The sequence below is a fragment of the Eretmochelys imbricata genome, chromosome 9 (assembly GCF_965152235.1).
Source record: "Eretmochelys imbricata isolate rEreImb1 chromosome 9, rEreImb1.hap1, whole genome shotgun sequence".
Classification (NCBI taxonomy): domain Eukaryota; kingdom Metazoa; phylum Chordata; order Testudines; family Cheloniidae; genus Eretmochelys; species Eretmochelys imbricata.
Window position 1 is genome coordinate 17615114 of NC_135580.1, and position 15666 is coordinate 17630779.

General features: G+C 40.1%; 1 protein-coding gene across 5 annotated transcripts in view; it reads left to right on the forward strand.

Annotated features, from left to right (window-relative positions):
* Positions 1-15666, forward strand: part of MECOM (MDS1 and EVI1 complex locus) — a 58357-nt gene that overhangs the window by 11575 nt on the left and 31116 nt on the right. For 3 of the 5 annotated variants that reach the window (XM_077826212.1, XM_077826213.1, XM_077826214.1), the window contains exons 2-5: positions 1485-1587; positions 4769-4985; positions 8731-8878; positions 10882-11035. In XM_077826212.1, coding sequence (XP_077682338.1) covers positions 1539-1587; positions 4769-4985; positions 8731-8878; positions 10882-11035 — 568 coding nt within the window. In that variant the 5' untranslated portion in view covers positions 1485-1538. Of the gene's footprint in view, positions 1-1484; positions 1588-4768; positions 4986-8730; positions 8879-10878; positions 11036-15666 lie in introns of those variants that run through there. The other 2 variants (XM_077826211.1, XM_077826210.1) reach the window with 2 other exon arrangements.

The following is a 15666-nucleotide window of genomic DNA, read 5'->3' on the forward strand; positions in this document are numbered from 1 at the left end:
CAGCCTGTCTTGTGAAAATGCTGGTGCTTACTTCAGTATAACTGCACTGCTTGCATACTTCAGGTGGCTGACCTGCTGTTCTCAAAACAAGCCACAGAATGTCTTAAAACAAAAAAAAAAAATCAGAGGAAGCTCCTCATTAAGTTATTTTTAGATATTTAGCGCATATTTGTGGTTGAGGCCCCTTATAAAAAAATAAACAATTGGGTTTTAGGGCCACCTACTGGAGAAAAATGATAACGGCACATGGGTTAATCTTGTATTTTTGTGCAATAATTAAGATATGTCTGCAAGGAAAAAATAGATGTAAGATGGTTCTTTGCAAACAAATGTTTTTAAACGGTTGCTAACAGTTGCCTTCCTCTTGACTCAATAAAATTAGTATTGAGAGTCAGTAGTTTTAGAGAAAATGCTGATCCGCATCTATGAGCCTAGCAAAATATTATTTTCAAGTGTTTGCATTCAACAAGTTTACTAAAATTTGCCGATGTTAATTCAGTTGCCTCTAGACTATGCCTAATGGATCTTTGTTTCCTGTTCTGCACCTTTCCTTCTGAAACAACGGGGGAAAGATAGACTTTGTTCCCTTCTCATGAAGTCATAATTACTCAATTCCTTGAAAATCTCCCAATCACAAGTATGAGTTTTCTCCAGGATACATGCTGGCCAAAAAAGTATGCGGCCCTATTTACCCCAGTGCATTGCACTGGTTCTCCTCTTCATTCTTTCCTGATAACTACTGCAAAACCCAAATGCCAGACTCTGTAAGGTTTTCCTCCAGCTGTGACATCCAGCTTCTTGACAGACTCCATAGGCAGTAGGTTTATCACCAGCTGTGTATGCTGTTTGGCTGCTGATGGGCTCCTTGGGCCATTTTCTCATTGTAGGCAAATTTCCCCTTTGATTCACGTTTGAAGTTAAGGGATAATCAGCAGCACTGTTCTGTACAAACCTCTCATAACATGTCATTGCAGAACCTTTTTCCCCTGATGAGCACATTTTAATCCAGCTTGTTCTCTCTCTCTTGCTTTTAAGTGGCGCAACGCCACTGACTTCAGTGGGGTTACTCCTAATTTACACCAGCGTAATCAAGAAGAGAATCAGACCGTCTGTGTGTAAATCTGGAAAGGCTTATTTAGGGTACATTCCTATCTCATTGGCAGAGCAGCAGGGAACTTGTTTTATTGATGATTTGTGAATAGGAGCCCTTTTTGTGAATTTTGAGCCCTCCACTCATCATCAGCTCATTTCTTGGCATAGTTCATTGAAAAGCAAAATCTTTTTTCCATAGGACCCAAAGAGCAAAAGGTATGGGGCCAGATTCTCTGCTAATATAAATTGGCGTCGCTCCATTGACTTCAGTGGAGCTCCACCCACTTAAATAAGCGAAGGATCTGGCGCCATATTTAAACCTTGCTCCGCCCACAAGCATTACTCTGTACACATTTACCTCTTGTGAGATTCACTATGATTCTGTTTTTCAGATATTCTACAGAGTTGTCGCAGACATTGACCCAGGAGAGGAGCTGTTACTATTCATGAAGAGTGAAGATTATTCACATGAAACAATGGCTCCAGATATTCATGGTTAGCAACTTTTTACTCCAGCCTATCTAGTTTGATACAAAATGTCATTAAAATGAAAAGTTGGGCAAATGTCTTGCTGGTGGAAGCTGCCTGAAATCAATGGGATTGCAGCAGTGTAGCTAAGAAGGAGCCTATCTATCTATCTATCTATCTATCTATCTATCTATCTATCTATCTATCTATCTCTCTGCAAACCCTGGCAGTAAATACATTAATAGTGCCTAATTATTAAATATGACTGAAACTGCTGTTAACTCGGCAACAAGTTTTACTGTTGTCTGTGACACTGATAATATCCCCATTGCTGATGTGACTTAATTGTTAACCTTTCTAACTTTCAATGTTTTTCAAGATTAGAAATGAAATGTACCTAAAATAAATAATGAAAGATTGCCTGGGAGTGAGCTGAAATCTCTTTTGGGGGATTTTCTGCCATTCATAAACTACAGGAGTGCATGATGCCGCTTATGTGAACTGTAGCCTGAGACTCACTCCGGCACCCTGTCTGCAAGTTTCTTTAAAATGTGTTTGTGCTCTGAAAAGTAAATGAAAAAATGGCATTGTGAGGTTTTGTGCTTACTGTCTCTCAATCATTCCAGATCAGACTTGCTCCATTCACAAGCAAAGAGCTATTTTTTACCTGCCAACCCTGCAGACTCTTTCCAGGATTTTTTTCTGCCTCCTGCACTAGTAGTAATAAAGATTCCACTGTCCACATTTTTCTTGGAGTTGTATCTCTACAACCTAACTTTCTACTTTCTACCTCTACCCTGATCTATTACACTGACCATGCCCAACCTCATTGTCTGCAGTGGGGTTGGACAGGTGTAACTGAGTGTACAGTTAGGCTTTGCAATTGGAATTGAGTAAAGAATGCGTAAGTAGTTACTCATATCCTACAAATTATATAGACTCCAAGAGACGTTCAATGTATTTATAAAGGAATGCCCTGTTGTCTGCAGTGCAAAGGCCTGCGTTTATATCACTACTGTGGGGCTGCGTGTAGGGTCTCATCCAATACCCAGCTGTGTGTAGGGGGTGAGGGTTGTGCTAGAATGTACTGGGGGGAAGTGGAGCACCAGCCATTGCCTGAACATTCAGAAATCATACATAGGGGCTTCCTCAGGTTTCCACACTGGCTTAATTTACCCCTTCCCTGCACCCGTGGATATAAAGAGCAGGATTTTTGCCCCTTTCCTCTCCTCTGCAGTTTTTTAAAAAAAATTGAGGTGATAAATAGTAACTTTGTCAAGCCATTGCTGCAAATGTCATCCTTTTAAAGTGCAGTGTTCTCCATGACTATTCTATGTAGTTAGAGTAATTAATGCATCATTGTAAAATGCTCTGCAGCCACACACAGATAGACACATTCTCAAGCTTTTGTTTTACTAATTTGGCTAATTTTTAAACTAATTTAATATATAACTGGCCTCACTGGGAGTTTTGTCTGAGTAAGGACTACATAATCAGGTTCTTATAGTGGTAGTTTCTTTGGGTAGGTTTCCCACCTTGACCCCCTTTTTTGTTAAGTACTTAAACACATGCCTAACTTTACGCATGCGACTACACAAATAGACTATTCATGCTTAAAGCTATATATGTGCTTAAGTGCCTTTCTGAATCAGAGCCCACATACCTTTTACAGCTGCAATACTGATAGGATAGAAATAAAACTAGGACATGTGACTTGACACAAAGACAGTCAATGTACAATTTAACAGATGGAAAAAAATCTGCATTAGAGGATCTGGCATTCCTAGTTTATATTTTAGAATCTCACTCAGTTAATAAGAATATCAAGTATTATTAGATTTTGTCTGTGAAATAACTCCACACTCATCATACTAGTTCATTTTTATGGTGGCCTTTGATAAGAAATATATAGGGATTGGCCCTGCTCTCATTAAAATCAATGGCACAGCCTAGTGACTTAAACTGGACAGGACTGGATGCTTATTCAGAGCATGGTGTCACGGAGTCACCGGGTGATACTCTGGATCTACTGCATATGAAGCCAGCCAGGACTCTGGGGGAGCATGTCTTCTCTCTCTGAGCATACTGTCGCCAGGGCAAGAAGCTTACACAGCTTTGACCTTCCTGGATCTGACCTCGGAGCATTCAGCAACCCCTTCCACACCGTGCACTTCCCACAGTGAGTCCACCCAGGTGGGGCTCCTGTGGAAGCCAGAGGGCCCTGCACCACAACTTCACAGTCAGATGTGACTCTCAGCCAGCCAGTAAAACACAAGGTTTATTATTCGACAGGAACACAGTGTAGAACAGAACTTGTTAGCACAGAAATCAGTGACTTTCAGCCAAGTCCATCTTGCGGAATCCTGGGCCAGATGCCCTGGACTCCCCCTTTTCCAGTCCCCCCAAGCAGACTGCCAGCTTCCAGTGACCTGACCTCAGATATCCCTGTTGCTCCTCCTCCTCGTCTTTGTCTTGCTTCCCTGGCAAAGAGTCACCTGGTCGCATCCCACTCCTGGGTCTCAGGTTACAAAGGGCAACGGTCATAGCATATAGGCAGACAGCTGGAGCAGCCTCACCTGCTCCAGAGGTCTCAGCCAAAGTCACACACCCCTATTCCCACCACTGAGGTATTGATGCAGCACACAGGGAAACTGAGGGACATGCAGTATTCATGCAAAACAGTAAAACTCACATAGGCTCAACAGTCAGACTCACATATAACATAACAAGAGAAAATCCCCACTTTGTCACACATGGGTAGGAAATGTCAAAGTGTCTTTAAAACCTTCAAAAAATCCTATAGGGCATTTTAATACAAATGTTTGTGCCTGAATCAGTTTAGACCTCACTCCAAAATGTCAGGGTTGCCCACTTCTATCTGTCCATTCACTGAGCTCCCGTCACCACAGTATTTGAGGATAATGATTTGTGTCTTGTGTTAATCTTAGGATCCTCTATCAGAAATAGCCAAGGTGGGTAATGGATTATACTGCACTGATTTAAAAAAAACCTGGAGAAATGAAAAATCCTTTCTCCTAGTTTCTTCTCAGATTCTTCCTTGTTCTCTGAATGGCCACAGGTTTTATTGCAAAGCAGCGGGACAGCTGATGAAATGGTAGTTTAAAATATGTCTGAAGACCATTGTTGAAGAACTTGTCTCACTGCACCTTTTCTCCTACAACACATAACCAATTAATTTGCCTTCCAGAGGAGCGCCAGTATCGTTGTGAGGATTGTGACCAGCTATTTGAGTCCAAGATGGAACTAGTAGACCATCAGAAATTCCCATGCAGCACACCTCACTCAGCATTTTCTATGGTGGAGGATGACTTTCAACAAAAGCTTGACAATGAAAATGACCTCCGGAACATGCATGACATTCAAGAATGTAAAGAGTGTGATCAAGTGTTTCCAGATTTACAAAGGTAGGAAGAGCCACTTAAAATCAGACCCACTAAAATCATAGGTCCAATTCTGTATTGGTTTCTGTAGGAATGCAGAAGGTGTAAGTTAGTGCAGAATTTGACCCCATCTTCTAAAACAGAATACGTATGACAGCAGAATCAGATTTGTTTAGGACACACTGATCAGACCATTCTTTATTTAACCTTACAGTTATTATGTGTAGGTTGCACACTAAGGCCTGATTTTGAAGCCCTTATTTGTGAATGAACTGGACCCTAAATGGGCCGGCTCCAGAGCTGATATAAATCAGCATAGCACCACTGAAATCAGTAGAACTGCAATTATTTACACCAGCTAGGACCTGATCTAATTCTTCTTCTTGTCCTAGGCAGAAATAATTCGGTACACTTCTGCATAGTGTTCATAGTTTGACAACAGTTTTTTCTGCCCAAACTAGCAGTGATAGGCCAATTAAAACATGACAAAACTAGCCACCGTAAGTCTGCTATAAAATTTGTTATTAAAATTTAAATTTAAAATTAAAATTAAAATTTGTTGTATAGAACAAATCCACCATATAGCAGCACAAAGCTGCATATGATCACAGGGACCCATGAAAAACACATCAGTTTCCCCTTTTTCTGGAAAAAAATGTTACAGGGAAGTATCCTGGTTCCATTGAAAACAATGACAAAAACAATGGCTTTGACTTTGGCTTCAGTGGGGGGAGGATCAGGCCCAAAGTACCTAGTTACAACATGTGTATTCTCATTTTCATCTAATCTGATTCCAAAAGCAGTAACATTAAAGTACAGTGAAAACTAACAAACACTAGTGATGATTCATTGCCACTGAGTGAGAGCAGCATTTTTACTCTGCACTTTGGGCTCAGTTCTGTAAAGTGCTGAGCACCCTCAACTCCCTAAGAAGTTATGAGTGTGGCAGGCACTCAGCACCTTGCAGGATCAGGCCCCTTCTCAGCCATAAGTATAATACATATATATAAATCCGTATACAAATATTTAGTATACATTTGCTATGGTGGAACTCATTTGTACATTTCCCATCCCGGCAGGTTTCTGCAGATACTTATAATGTATTGCAGTGCAGAATACGTTGAGATGTTGCAAATTATTGCGAGGCATTGAGTGGGCACAATAACCCTTGCAATAACTTCCTCACACATGCACATCTGTGTGTTTGTGCTGGGTCTCTTGATACTTGACGCTTACCTGCTGCAGGGGAAAGTTGGCCCCAGCTACTGACATTTAATAGTAAAAGTCAGGGATCTGAATAACAAAGTAATCCCCAGATCCCCAGCTGGGGTAAATCAGTAGTGCTCCATGGAAATTAGTGGACCTATGCCAATTCTTTCTCCCTCCGTTATGCCAGCACACCATTTTGACTGTTCCTATTCAGTGTCTCTTGGTTTAATCCCCCCACCCCCAGGATATGTAATATAGTCCTTTTGGTTTATTATATATATAGAATGGCCTTCTATATTTTTCTGCCTTGAATAGTCTTTGTCATGTACTAGCCTTTCAATAATTTAAGTAGTTCTGGGACTGACTGCATTGGCTCTCATTTTTCACTGTTTCTCTCACCACAGCACATCTATTTATGATGACTCAGTCTTTATTTTCTGTCCTATGTCTCGAATCTTTAATATTTTAAGATAAATTTACATTTGTTCAGTGACTCCCCTACATTAGATATTGTCTTCAAATTCAAATGTAGAAAAGAACTATTAACACTTTGAAATATTACACTCCAGACTCTGCTCACAGTTACACTTTGGCAACCTTTTTTATTTTTACCCAGCTAACTCAGTCACTTTGAATCAGTCACATGCTGGGCCAACTTTTGTTCAGTATTATCCAATGAATGAGGCATTCTGCATGCACAGATGCACCCAGCATACAGGGTTGGTGGCCAGTAAAGGGTGCAGTATTTGGCCAAAACTCTTGCAGAAATATAATACGAGGAAGCCACAGCCATTTCTGACATAATGAAAGAGGAGTCTGGTAGAGTTAAATGTAACTGGCATCCACAGGGCAAAAAGCATTTTGATGACCGATGGCTGAGCGTGAAAATCACAAATCAGACTGGAGACCCTAAGCTAAAACCCCAGCATCTTTGGTCAGTTGAATCAGTAGAAATCATTGGAGCTTTGTCTGAGGAGGGACTGCAGAATGTGTCCCCATATTGGTGGGTTGGCATGTGCTCTGATAGTAATGGTACCAGACTTTTTTTTTCTAGTCTTCCATATGTATCTGCTTATAAGACATTGTGATATTCTCTGTCCTCCTAAATTTTAAATATATGAGAGAAGGTTTTGTATGTAACCAGACAATAGAGGTTATTTAAAAATATTTCTGCCTGCGTGTAGCTTGGGCACATTAATAATTTCTGTTGCACTTCTCTGAACTCTTTTCAGTTTGTTCTATGTCTTTCTATTATTAAAGGGCTTGGACAATTGGCTCCAAAACTGCTAAGTACATTTAATGTAGCTAATGATAGCTAGGGGGAACATGTTTTTAGTCTGCAATGCTTAGGGACCTGATTCTGATCTCATTTAAACCAGTTTCATCCTACTGTAAATCCACTTACTTCAATGGAGTTGTTCCTCATCTACACTGGTGTAAGAGAGATCAGAATCTGGCCCCAGTGAAGGATAGGAATACATTTTTTAAAATGGCTGGCCAAATATAAAATAATATTTCTTTAAGATAGTGTTTCAGTGACACCTGACAGCAATTAGGCTAAATATATAGATATAGAAAGAGATTGAATGGATAAATGTTGGAGAAATTATGGTGGAAGAGGAGACTTTATGGATATGTGCTGGACATGCCCAGTCATTAGAGAGTACTGGGATGCAATCCATAGTCACAAATTGCTGGACACTTATTGCCAAATGATCCAACAGTAATCCTTCTGGCTCTTCCTAGTAGAAATGATCAGACAAGAGGGAATGAAGAATTAATTTCTCATTTGGTAGCAGCTGCTCGGCTATTGGTAGCCTCTCATTGGAAAAAGGGAAATAGCCCAACCATAGAGGAATGGTTCAAAAACTATGGAAGGTTGTGGTTAGGAAAAATTAACACACCTATTATGTACCCAGCCAGATAAACAGAGGATAGATAGATAGATATTTAGTTATCTTTTATTCAATACCCAATGTATATTCACCTGTATAAAAACCTCAGCACACCTGTCCAACTTTTTTAAATATTATCATTTGATAGACATGCCTGGTTTGTTAAATATGTGTATAGAAATTTCAGTCAATTTAATAAAATCACTAGAAGCAACATAGGTGTTGGAATCTGATGACTCTATTCATCTATAATGTTGCTTTAAACAAAAACTAACTGTTGTAATGATTGTTTTGTTTCTGCTATTTACATGACAAGGGTTTGTACACTTGTTAAAGCTTCCTAAATAAATAAATAGTTTTTTAAAAAGTGGCTGGCCAAGACACGAGGAGATGTACTGTTCTGGCATGGAGATGAGCTCCAATGAGACAATATTATCGCCCTAATTTTGAAAGATGGTGAGCAAAACTCAAAAGGAGTTGCACTTCTCCGAATAAGGCTCTCTAGGTCTTTCCCCTCTAGTTTCTATAATTATGTGATCTATTAAAATTACTTCTCTTCCTGACGCTTCATTTTCATATCTAACTTGGGCTGCAAATCACTGTTAAAACTGGGTTCCTCTTTAGGTGTTGTTGAGACCTCACAAAGCCTGTTGTTGTCTTCACAGCCTAGAGAAGCACATGCTGTCCCACACTGAAGAGAGAGAGTACAAGTGTGATCAGTGCCCCAAGGCCTTTAACTGGAAGTCCAATTTGATACGTCATCAAATGTCACATGACAGTGGAAAGCACTATGAGTGTGAAAACTGTGCCAAGGTACAGGAATTTGTAGGATATTTGGCCTTTCTCTGTGTATCATGTGTTTTATGAGATATAATAACAAGTTTTGGGTGTGGAAACCCGGGGGTCAGGAGCAGATTCAGCCAATACTCAACAGGAGGTCATACCAATCCTTCTCTAGCCATCCCATCAGTTTCTGTAGGATTTAAGCTTTCATTTAAAATATTTTCATTTTCTTGCCCTTATGATTTTGAAGATGACCTAATGCAAAACTCACTCAGGCGCTGACCGTGAAGGAAGTTGAGCGCACACTCCATCCATTGAGGTCAATACTCAGCCCCTTGTGAGGGATGGAACTTACAGACAGATAGAATAGTTTCAAGAGGGATGTGTACTTCACCCATTTACGTGGGCAATGATTTGGTAGCCTAATGACATCAAGGTTATTAACTATTGCAAGCAAGTTAGCAGAACTATCCATCTTTTCTGGGAATGGGGGTGGAACCTTGCCCCCCACCCCCCAGTCTGATCCCAATTTCAGGAAACTGTAAATATATTTTGAAAGGTGAACCCTCAAATCAGTATGGCCTGCTAAAAGAACTAGTATATATTAAAAGGAGTGGGTAACATTTTATTTATCTACCTCCATGCAGCAGGAATTCCCGCTAGAAATGCAGGGATGGACTCATGTTCCTTCTCATTCTCTGAGTCAGATTGTGATTGAGATAGCGCAGTCATGTAAGGTAATATGAGTGTGTAAGGCACCCCCCGACTACCTTGCACTGGCCATCCAGGTGATCAGTAGCAGCACGGGCAGGAAATTAGCCTCCAAGGGGCTACTAGATGTCCCCCTTGTGCAAAGGGGGTGAGAGGGAACACATGGGGTGGGAAGTAGGTGGCTCTGCTCCTTCAACCCACTTGGAAGCTTAGCTGTGCTGGTGCCTTAGGTGAGCAGTGCAAGTTTACTCCCTCCCCAGGGTATCTGGGAACCAGAAAGGAGATTGTAGCTCTGTAAGACACAGTCCCCCTTCCAAGCTGCTCCAGGGCCAGAGCTACAACATGCTGCCCTCTGATCAGCGCCGATCATATGGCCGCAGTCTAGTTCTTTATTTTCTGTACTAGGTTCAGTTTGTATTATTTTAACTGGTTTAAGCTTTCTTGGACAGGGACCATGTCTTCCTATGTGTTTGTACAGCACCTTGCACGGTGAGCCCAATGCTGATTGAGGCTTCAGGACACTACTGCAAGATAAATAATAAGAAGAAATCATGGGCCAGGTCCCCAGCTATTGTCTCCAATGGAGCAATGTCGATTTACACCAGCTGAGACTCTGGCCCATTATATAGACTATTCATGCATAGCTGTAGTCAGCTCTCTTTATACCACACCAGCAAGGAATTATTTCCCTCTTATGATTCCACAGGTTTTGTTTTTAGTTTTTTGTGTGAGTGGGTGGGTTTTCCTTTTTGCATTTCCTGGATACATAATTTTATTAATCCTACATAACACTATGGAAACTGTTATCAGCTCCTGCTTCCCTGAAATCCATGGGAGTTTGTCTGCTTAAGTTCAGTGAAGCAAAACTTGCTCGAGCATGTTTTTTATTTTGTAGCGAGACAAAGCTAGATGCTGAAGGTGCATCCTTGATACTAGGTTGCGGGTCAGGATTTCCTTGATACAAGTCACTCATTACTGTTATAAAGCATTTATACTGCAGTAGTGCCTCGAGACGATGACCAAGTCGCAGCCTCATTTTGGCAAGCACTATACAAAGACCCTGCCTAAGTCACTGCTCCAAAGAGTAATCAGCGAGTCCTGTAAAACATACGGCCCAATTCTGCTCCAGTTGAAGCCAATGTCAAAACTTCAATGCAGCAAGATCTGGTCATACTAACCAGCCAATATTAGGTCGTTTTCGTTTCATTTTCTAGCCTTTAAAAAACAAAACCACAGTTTTGGTCTTGTAGGAGTCATCTGTGATTGCTGGCTCCCTTGCTGCAGTTAAGTTGCTTGATTAATCAGTATTCATTTCCTAGCAGGTTTTCACGGACCCCAGCAACCTTCAGAGGCACATTCGTTCCCAGCATGTTGGGGCTCGTGCTCACGCTTGTCCAGAGTGTGGTAAAACGTTTGCTACTTCTTCAGGCCTTAAACAGCACAAGCACATCCACAGCAGTGTCAAGCCCTTTATATGTAAGTCTTCAACTAAACGTCTAAACTTCAATGTCTGTCTCGTCTCAAAAAAGCAACATAATCAGGAAATAGGCGGCCCAGTCCTGCTTCTGTTGAAACTCCCACTGGGAGTAGGTTTAAGCCCTGACTTACTGAATGAGTGGCTGTGTAATTCATAGTCCAATACGTGGAGTTGTTTTTATATATTCCTTTCCAAGCAGACACTGAACGCTGTAATACACCTGTTTCCCCAGGAATATCTTCCCCTTCCCCCCGGACACAAAGAGCAGTTCAGGGAAGGATTTGACAGAGACAATATAGTTAGTCAATAATGAAAAACCTCAGTGGGTTATGGGATTTAAGCGAGACAGGCAAAGGTATCTGATGCTGAAAATCTGCATTGCTTTGGAAATGCTCATGAGGTTTCCCTACAAGATTAGTTCACACCGTTAGGCTGGGATTTGCTTATGATAGTAAGGGCAATAGATTTTCAGTAGGAGATGGGTGCCTAACTCCCTTAGGCTCCTTTGCAAATCCCAGTCTTAAGTATTAACGGGAAGCTGTTAGGCCTTGACAAACAGTTGTCCTGGAAATCAAGCTTTTTAAAACATGTACTTGCTCCATGGACCTAATTCCTGCATCTGGACATGGTAGTGAAGAGTCTTGCACCCACACAGTCTCACTGACTGCATCGGTTGCAGTGCACAGTCAGATCCTGCTGCAGCATCAGGACTCAGGATATTTGATACTGCTTCAGGAGACTCTCTCTCCTATATGGTAATCAAAGAGAAATATTTTTCCTTTGGCCATTGAATCCCACCTCATTGTCCTCAAATTCCACTCAAAGCCAATTAAAAATCCTCGCCCCTATATACTCAATGCCCTAATTCACTACCATCTCCCTGTTTTCAGCACTAGTTTGCCAAAAACTCTTTCCTGGTGCTTCTTCCAAACTGATTGTGGCTTCATTCCATCTTTTCAAAGTGACTACTTCAAACTAGGACCAATCTAAAGCATTCTAAATTACACTGGAGATCTGTAGCATCCAGATAATTACAGTGCAAAGGTGTAAAGTCAAGTGACTGGAAGCTAGTTTAATGGGGAGAGGAAGCAAACCTGCAATTTCATACTAGTCTACAGGGACTTGTGCTTTGGAGTTTGAGCCACCAGCGATCAGCTTTCAAAAGTTCTGGTATTAACTTCTTCAGTATATTGGAACACCCAGCATATGTTCACCTAGGGAACAGTTTAATGGTTCTATGACATGTGCTTTGGGTCTTGATAATACATCAGCATGAGTAATAATGTTCTTGTAAGCCCAGTGGACTCGTTCATATTTATTTATAAATATTTATTTATTTATTTATTTATTTATTTATGTTTAGACTTATTTGAGCTAGCAAATATCTAATTAACGAGACACAATTACAGCAGTTGTTTAATTATTTTTCCCTACCCAGGATCACAGAGGGTTTTTTCAGATTAATACTGTATTAGTGGAAATGAAATAATTAGAAAACAATGGCTTCCTGCCATGGAGGACTAGTTGAGCACTAGAGTTACAGTTGCTTTTGAATCAAATGCTCCAGATAGAACTATGGTTCTTTTCAAATGAAATCATGTGTAAAATGCTTTCCATTAATGTTTTCAGTGATCTCTGGTAAATCAAAACATCAACTGTTATTCTTCAGATGCAAAGTGTGATGGACAGAAAACTAAAGAACAATTATGGATAATAGCTATGAAATAACAGAACAAAAGAATGTAGAGATCACGTGTTGGGGTAGGCCTTTCTGAGTGTTGAAGGGTTGGGGGTCAAGTCACTTAAAGTAGATATCTGTTTCCCAGTACAAGGCCACACACCATGATTTGCCCTACCAGTCTGTTTATGGCAACTGTCTCTTATTACAGTATACTGCCCAAGCTTGAGTGAAAACTCACCAACAGTAAGATAATTACTCACTGCCTTCAAAAAATCTCCAAATAGAAACCACATGCCATAATAGGCTGAACGTATTCAAAATAGTACTTACAGTAATTTGTTTAATAAGCAGAAAATATGCAAACTTAACGGCTAGGTAATTTCTTGGTTCTAAGAAAATTCCAGTACAGAGTACACTTACACATCAAATGAATTAATATACCTTGAGGGGTGCGATGGGAGGGTTGTGGTTTGTATTAGGGGTGGGAGTCTACACAGTGATAAAACTTGCAAAGAGGGAAGCCATAGCTATATGTTAGTTGCTTAGAGTAAAGGTAAGGATATAGAAAACCAAGCATACCATAAAACTGACTGGAGAAGTCAAATCCAGCTTCTATAGCCTAAATACATGGAAGCTATTAAAGTCAGTAAATCCCCTCCATCTAAATATTAAGCAAAACTTTTCTTGGAAATAAAAGTTGTTCAGAAAGCAAAGGGCTAGATCATGTAACCTTAACTCATCGGAATAGTTCTTGCTCACGTGAGTAAGCCCATTGACTCATCCTGTGCAATTGATTTATGTGCAGATTCCCCAATAAAATCAATGGGGTATTCTGTGTAAAATTCAACAGCATTAGGTAATACATAGACTTCAGTAAGACTATCCACATAAATAAGATTACGTTGGTGAGTGAGGATTACAGAGTTGGGTCCAAAGTTTGATTGCCAAACATAGCTACTCTTTAAAGCCCATATATTTCAGCAGATTACCTATGAAAATGTTTCCCATTTCTCCCTTCAGTTTTTTAAATACAAGAGGAATTTTGCACAGGGGAGACCTATTTATATAGACTATGTTTTATGGTCCCAAAGGCAAGTCCTTTGTCATGGCTCTTACTTACATGGATGGAGTTATAATAATATACATCTGAATATTTTAGCTGCTTGTATTTGCATGATTTCAGTAATTTTTTGTTTGTTTTAAAGAGGAGTATAAAGTCATGTTAGGCCTTTTAAAGGTTAAATTGCACACATTCTAATAGTTTGCAAGGATACCAATAACTTGTGGGAAGATTTTTGGGTTTTTCTGCTTTTCCATGGAAATACGATGTTTTTCAGTTCCCTTCAATTTTGAGTGTACTGATGGAGAATAATTATTTGGCCCCCGACTTATGCAATCGTTCCATTCTGGAAAGCCTTGCATAATTCAAATTTTGCGTAAGTCGGAAACGTATACCTGTGCATTACACAAAAATTTCCGCAACTTGAAAATCCTATTTCTGGCTTATGGAACTTTTTCTGTAAGTGCGAATTTGCATAAGTCAGGTCTTGCATAACCCGGGGAGCATCTGTATATAGCCCTAAAACAGTACATATCGGTCTTGTAAAAGTACTTAGTAGTATAAATATATTTTTTGGAATGAAATATATGTGGTCAGATCCTCTGCTAGTGTAAATTGGCGTAGATCCATTGCCTTTAGTGAAGCTAAACTGATTTATAGTAGATAAGGATTTGACTCATGGTATCCAAGGGCTAGACTGTGCAACTCTCACTGTTAGCATTTATTCACACAATTGTAGCCAATTTACTTTCGCTTATCTGATTGGTCCCACAAGTTGCACAAGCCAACCCTAAACTTTTCTTTGTGGGCCTGATTCTGTACCATGAAGATCAATGGAAGCTTTGGCATTGACTTCAGTGGAAGCAGGATTGGGCCCTATATGTTGACTATATGAGGCATAACAAATAAATGTCAATTAAATGTGCTATATCCGAACAAATAAATGGCTGGTCCTACAATCCTTAATTAACTAGGATCTGGTTCCCAAATTAGGGGGGGAAATGTAGCAAGAGAAAACCAAGCATTCTAATATGCATGGTAGGAAAACTTTGCTTTTTTTTAATCTATAATCTTCTTTGTGAATGAAGCTATCTTACAGGAACACCAACTGATATACTGTAACAGGCATTCTTCCTGAATTATAGCATTGCACATTTCCTGTGTTTGGGCCTAATCCTGCAAACTTTTCCCACTTGAGCCATGCCAATGATAGCAATGAGGCATGAATAGGAAAACTTGTCTGACAGGATCAGGCCCTTAGACAATGGAATTATTATTGCGGTGATGTGAAGAGCCCACTAAAGAGGTAAACAGTTAAGACATGACAACAAGTGGTCAAGTTTCTCAAGGGCAGGGGTTTAGAAGTGCAGGAAGGTTAGCTCAGGCATTGGTGTGAGTGGAAGTTAGAAGACGTGATTATAGTTCATGGGAACCAACACTGCAGGATGAGATACATTCAATTCAGTTTCCTTTACCAGCTTAAAATAGAGCCATTGTAAATTATGTCAGCCTGTCTCAAAGCATGAAAATGATTGTTAAAAAGGGCTCAGAATACACAATGTGAATTGTTGTGTGGCTTTGATGTGTGAAAGATGAGAGCTTAAGATATAGTGCATATTAAGTCAAAGTGTAGCCACATGCTTTTTCCCTGGGAGGGGTGGGGGGAGAAGAGAGAGAGAATTTTATCGCAGCAGTATAACATTGCTTAATTTTGTTTTTGAACAAATTAGAACATTTACTGATAGAAGCAGAATACTATGAAGTGTTAACACACGAGACTTACTGGTGGAACGTGTGTTTCAGCAACTTTAGCATTACATTCTATTTATCCAGGAAAGTGTCAAATACAACACATTGCATGGCACAACTCTGGAAACTTCCTGATGATG